A 6872-nucleotide genomic window follows, 5' to 3' on the forward strand; every position below is an offset into this window, starting at 1 on the left:
CACCTTGACCTCTTTCCACCTATCACATTTCCGACGCCCCTCCCCCAAGTCCCTCCTCCCCACCTTTTATCTTAGCCTGCTGGACAAACTTTCCTCATTCCTGAAGAAGGGCTTATGCCCGAAACGTCGATTCTCCTGTTCCCTGGATGCTGCCTGACCTGCTGCGCTTTTCCAGCAACACATGACTATCTGTTGCTCTGGGCATACAATATACTTATTTGCTGTTCTGCAACTCAACTTGGGAAGTCACCTGGTTGGGTAACGAATCTGGATCAGATTTTGCCAGTATCATAGGATTCAATCCCTAACTGGCTGGGGTAAATTTGGAACCTCCCTCTTTGCCCTACCCATGGTAGAGGTCATGGTCCTGTGTTGAGAGTGTGGTGCTGAAAAAGCACAGCAGGTCAGGCAACATCCGAGAAGCAGGAGAATCGACATTTTGGGCATAAGCCCTTCATCAGGAATGAGGCTTGTGGGCCTCATCATGCATTCTGATGAAGGGCTTATGCCCAAACTGTCGATTCTCCTGCTTCTGAGATGTTGCCTGACCTGCTGTGCTTTTCTAGCACCACACTCTCAACTCTGATCTCCAGCATCTGCAGTCCTCACTTTCTCGTCCATCATGGTCCGATGAGTGGAAGCAACTTTTGGGCAGACTATAAGAAAATGTACACTGCCAGGTCTTTTGAGGACTTGTCAGCTTTTCTATTAATTTCTTCAGGACATTGGAGGGATATGGGCCGGGTACTGGCAGGTGGGACTAGATTGGGTTGGATATCTGGTCGGCATGGATGGGTTGGACTGAAGAGTCTGTTTCCATGCTGTACATCTCTATGACTCTTTATTCTTTACTAAAATTAATTACTTTAGATTTCCATTCGAATGTTGGGTCATCCCAATTTCTTGTGGGTTAGTTGTGCTTCACCTGTGAACGGAGTCACCAAATGTTTGATTGTGCCTGTGGTTTCTTTATTCCCCACTATAATTGCTCCTGTATTTACATTTTTAAATCTTCCTATTTACTTATAAAAGCTCTTACAATCTGTTTATATATTTCTTAGCCGTGTGCATTCATATTGTAATTACTCCCTCATTTTCAACTTCTTGGTCGTAGAGTCATAGAGCACAGAAACAGACCCTTCAGTCCAACTCCTCTGCACTGACCAGACATCCCAACCTGACCCAGTCCCATTTGCCAATATTTGACCCAAATCCTTCTAAACCCTTCCTATTCATATACCAATCTAGATGTTTTTTAAATGTTGTGACTGCACCATCCTCCACCACTTCCTCTGGCAGTTCATACCATATATGCACCACCCTCTGTGTGAAAAAGTTACCCCTCAGGTCCTTTTTAAATCTTTCCCCTTTCACCTTACACCTATACCGTCTAGATTTGGACTCCTCCATACTTGGAAAAAGACCTTGTCTCTTTATCTTATTCATGCCTTTCAGGGAGAGCTTGCCAACTGCACATGTAATTGGCTTGATGGTAGGAGACAGAGGGTGGTGGTGGAGGAGGATTGTTTTTCAGACTGGAGGCCTGTGACAAGCAGTGTTCCACAGGGATCCACTTTTGTTTGTCATTTATATGAACAATTTGGATGAGATATTAAGATGCGTGGTTAGTAAGTTTGCAGATGACACAAAATTGGTGGTATAGTCGACATTGAAGAAGGTTTTCTAAGATTACAAAGGAATCTTGATCAATTGTGCCATTGGACTAAGGAGTGACAGATGGAGTTTAATTTTGATAAAAGGTGAGGTATTTCATTTTGGAAAACAAACGAGAGCAGGACTTGTACAGTTAGTGGTAGGGATTCAGGTAGTGACCGAGAGATACCTAGAGAACCCCCCAAGGGGTTCAGGTACATAGTTCTTTGAAAGTTACATCACAGCTAAACAAGGCGGTTAAGAAGGTTTTACATCACAGCTACCGGAAAAGTTACATCACAGCTAAACAGAGTGGTTAAGAAGGTGTTTAGCGCCTTCATTGCTCAGACTGTTGAGTATAGGAGTTGGGACATCATGTTGAGGTTGTATGGATGTTGGTGAACCACTTTTGGAGTACTATATAAAGCTCTGGTCTCCCTGCAACTGGGAGGATAATTATTAAATTAGAGAGGGTTCAGAAAAGATTTACCAAGATGCTACCAGGACTGGAGGGTTTGAGTTATAAGGATAGACTGGTACTTTTATTTTCACTGAACATAGGAGGTGGAGGGATGACCTTATAGAGCTTTATAAAATCACGAGCAGCATAGAGAAGGTGACTAGCAAAGGTCTTTTCCCTGGGGTGGGTGATTTCAAAACTAGAGGGCATATTTATAAGGTGAGAGGAGAAAGATCTAACGAGGGACCCTGAGGGGCAATGTTTTCACACAGAGGATGGTTTGTGTGTGGAACGAACTGTCAGAGGAAGTGGTAGATGCAGGTACAGTTACAACATTTAAAAGGCATTTGGATAGGCACATGAATAGGAAAGATTTAGAGAGGTATGGGCTAAGCGCAGGCAAGTGGAACTATTTTAATTTGGGAAACTTGGTCGGTATGGATGGGTTGGACCGAAGGGTCTGTTTCCGTGCCAAATGACTCTATGATTCTAGAAACGGGTTTCAGTGGCAAAAGGTTCCTAGCCAGAGGACGCAAATCAGGCTGTAATGACTGCCACCCAGTGGCTCTGACATCCATCATTATGAGATCACAGTAATGGCACACATCACCTCCAGCCTCCCAGATCACCTTGATCACTACAAATCACCTACTGTCACAATAGGCAGATGTCACCTCCCTGGCCTTACACTCATTCCTGGAATATCTGGATAAAAAGGACATCTGCATCAGAGTCCTATTTATTGACTTTAGCTCCACCTTCAACACCACAATTCCAATCAAACTCATCTTCAAAACCCCAAGACTCTGCTTTTCCCCTCTATGACTGGATCCTCGATTTCCAACCCAGAGATTGCAGTCAGTAAGAATAGGCGACCACACCTACTTCACAATAATCCTCAACATCAGTGCCCTGCAAGATGGTGTACACAGCTTCTTATTATACTCCTTTTACACTCACGACTGTCTGGACAAATTCAGCTCTAACTCCATTTACAAATGTTCTGATGGCACCATCATTGTGGGTTGGATATCGAACAATGAGGAACATATCCCAGTTATACTCTCTCCCACCCTCTTCCATTGTGCAGAAGATACAAAAGTTTGAAAGCATACCAACAGATTCAAAACAGCTTCTTCCCCACTGTTACCAGACTTATGAATGGACTGCTCATATGTTCATCTTTCTCTGTACCTTCTCTATAGCAGTAAACACTATATTTTTTGTTCTGTTCTATTACCCTAACGTAGTTATGTAATGTGTGATTTGTCTGGTTGCACACAAAACAATACTTTTCACTGTATGTCAGTACATGTGACAATAATAAATCAAATTTATATGAATTGGCAAAAGAAAAATAGTGGAGATTATCATGTTTTTAATGCTGATAGTTATAAGGATACGTAATACAATTGCACTGTCTGAAATGGTATTGAAAGTTGATTCAGTAGAAACTTTCTAAAGGGAGTTAGATAAATGATAAAAAGAGTGACAATGTTCATGACTGTGAGAAATGGGCAAGGGAGAGCAACTAACTGGATAGCTGTTTCACCAGGCTGGCACAAGTCGAATTGGCCAAATGGCCTCCTGCTTTGCTGTAATTACTCCCATGAATCGAGCTCAGAGTGAAATGAATTGAGCATCTCTTTATTTTTGTCTGTTGGCTGTGCCAATCTGATGTGAAATGCATTTGGTTGGTCTCAGATCCAGGGCTAGTTGCCATGGGTCTCGATGTTCAGCTGCTGATTGGTGATCATTCTCAGAAGATGTTAGAGTGGGCAAGCGTCTCAGCTGGAGCTGTGGGGGAAGACTTTCGAATTTTGATACAGGGCACAGAAGTCTCTCTCAGCGCCTCATTCCATACTGTACCTGATGTTCAGGGTACTTCATATAGAGACTGAGCACTGACAATACAATATAATTTCCTACTGCTATCACCCTCACCCTGAGTGGAAAAGTTCACCAACTGAACGTGACACAATCCACTTCTCTTTTCTTGACCCGTGAATTCTGATGGCATTGCTGGTATGTGTTGTCTTCAAGGAGTCACAGAGGTCGGCCGCTGCTATGGGCTGAATATATTGTAGTCATCGATCAAGGGAGGATGATTCAGCATTGACTGGGGATGCTAATTCAGCTCTGTCAAATGGTCAGGCTCAGTAACCTTGCCACGCTAACGCTCCCCCAGAGTTATTAGCATTCCACCTTTTAAGCAAAAAAAAAATCATTTTAAGCAATCAACCAGCTTGAATGGAGCAAAACAGAAAATTGCTTTATCCTTAAGTCATGATTTTGTGTAATTGTTTATTATTCAAGAGTAATCCTGATGGTAAGACGCGCTGTATGTTCGTCTGTTTCTATCGCATTCTCTATATTTCTCTCCTCTTCCCACCCCTCCCCACTGCTTTTCCACTCGTGACTTTCTTTCTATTGTTTTAAGTGCTGAGATAAAATAGCATGGTGCAGCCAAATTAGCATTCGGAGAGAGAAAACTCCAATTTCCTTGCTCAGCTCTGTCTCACCTCTGGAAGAGCTATATTGATAATCAGCTGAATGGCGGAGGACTGGACATAGGTTGGGTTCAAGGTTTCGTAGTCAATGAGTACGGGATGTTCGTTCTTATTTGCTGGAGGACATTCCTTGAAGTTGTTTGGGAATGGTCTGCAGGATATTTATCGTATATAGGTTTGAATGTGACCTGCCCCTTTAAGACCACTGCTGCAGCGCACTGTGTGGTAACCCAAGTAATGTAAGTAATTTCTTGTAAAATTGCACTCCCCAGGAGGAATGACCTGACATAGTTTTGACCATTGTCTCATGATTGAAATGTGATGAATGCAGAGTGATAGAAATACCGGACTCTTTCAAAATCTAGATTTTGGCGTAAGGACTGCTAAAGGTTTCCCATTGCCCAGCAATCGAAACCCTGGTGCCAAGGCAACTCAATCAACTGATGCTAGTGTGTCGTTTTCATTAAAAGCTTGGAAAGGGCAATTCTCGATGCTTTTACTCTTAGATGTGCAGAATCAGAGGATTTTGAAATGTATGCAAAATAAAAAGAGCAGGGATTTAAACATTGTAACCCATGGCACATTTGAACAGCCTGATTTTATTACTGGTGCAGATTATTAACTGAATTGCTAAGAGCTTATTGTGACTTTGAATATCATTCTTTTCCAGGCTTAGTTCCAGGCCTCTTGAACCTGGGAAACACCTGCTTTATGAACTCGCTGGTCCAGGGGCTGGCTGCTTGTCCATCCTTCATTCGCTGGCTTGATGATTTTACCAGGCATTACAACCTGGACAGCCCCCAGGAGGAGCGGTGTCCATATCTGTCTGTCACACTTCTCCGATTATTGCGAGGTGAGATACTAAAGAGGGATCAAGGTTCTGTCGGGTTAATCTGCAGATTATTGTCTTTAATGTAATCAGGGTAGGAAAGGCCAACAGAAATGCCCATTGCAAATCTTTAACGTTGTCATAGCGCTGTGCTGTTTATCATTCATTGGTTGCTTATGAGTACCACTGGCTAAGCCAGCACATGTTCATCCCTAATTGTCCTTCAGATAGTAAGCTGCCTTCTGGAACCAGTGTAGTCCATGAAGTTTAGATGCGTCCACAGAACTGTTAGAAAGGAAATTTTAGGATTTTGACCCAGTGATAGTGAAAGAGCAGCAGTATAGTTCCAATTCAGGAGGGTATGAGAATCGAAGACAGTGGTGTTTCCACGCTTCATAACTTTCTGGATGAGAGAGCAATGATCAAAATACATGGGAGCAGCAGATGTATGCAGCACACTGAAATTTCCAAAACACCTGGGAAATTAAATCACAGGAACTGACCTGACAGAGAAAATTCACCAGCACCGTCACCATAAGTAGTTGCTGAGGAGTTGCTTTCCCACTCACAGGCTAGGTACAGCTGCAGGGTGAAGAGAGGGGAGCTGCAAGGAGGGTGGAGTGGGAGGTTACAATAGGGAGAGAACAGTATTAAACCTGGCAACAGATCTCTGAAACCTGTCAGCTAACTAGGCAGCAAGGAACCTTGAAATCACGGGTAACAAATTCCTTGCAAATGCTTCGAGAGTCTCTAGTTTAAGGGTGCATATGTCCAGGAGCTACAACATGAGATAAAAATGTAGTGAACACTCTTTTAATGAATGCCATCATTTGTTAAATGTAAATTTGAGATTAAGATCTGAGATGCCGTAAAAACAATAGTGTCAACCTGTTTAAAATAATCCAACTTTGTATATGTGTGATGGAAATACATTTGCTGTGACTTTACCTTCTGTGGAAGATGTGTTTAGGTGTGAGATGAGCTTTTTGTGTAGAAGTGTACATCATTATTTTGAAAGAAGTCTTTGTTGCTAATTTTTGCCTGTTGTCTTGTATCAATTTAGATAGCGTGTCTCGAAAATTAATACTTTCCTTCTGTGCTGTAGCTTTAAATTTAATGATGGATCAGTGATTATTGAGGAGAATGACAAAATCTTCTAATTTTGTTTCGGTCCAAATACAGTACTGCAAACCTCAATACAAATACAAAAGATATTGTTACTACATGACTGAATCACCGAACAAATACAGTCATAGAGATGTACAGCATGGAAACAGACCTTTCGGTCCAACCCGTCCATGCTGACTAGATAACCCAACCCAATCTAGTCCCATCTGCCAGCATCCGGCCCATATCCCTCCAAACCCTTCCTATTCATATACCCATCCAAATGCCTCTTAAATGTTGCAATTGTACCAGC

The 6872-nt window shown here is 42.4% G+C and overlaps 1 protein-coding gene across 1 annotated transcript in view; it reads left to right on the forward strand.

Moving 5' to 3' along the window:
* Positions 1-6872, forward strand: part of LOC122562559 (ubiquitin carboxyl-terminal hydrolase 30-like) — a 36589-nt gene that overhangs the window by 4122 nt on the left and 25595 nt on the right. The window contains exon 2 of the mRNA XM_043715491.1: positions 5294-5476. Within this exon, the coding sequence (XP_043571426.1) occupies positions 5294-5476 (183 nt within the window). The remainder of the gene's footprint in view (positions 1-5293; positions 5477-6872) is intronic.

This window comes from Chiloscyllium plagiosum, chromosome 25 (assembly GCF_004010195.1).
Source record: "Chiloscyllium plagiosum isolate BGI_BamShark_2017 chromosome 25, ASM401019v2, whole genome shotgun sequence".
Classification (NCBI taxonomy): Eukaryota; Metazoa; Chordata; class Chondrichthyes; order Orectolobiformes; family Hemiscylliidae; genus Chiloscyllium; species Chiloscyllium plagiosum.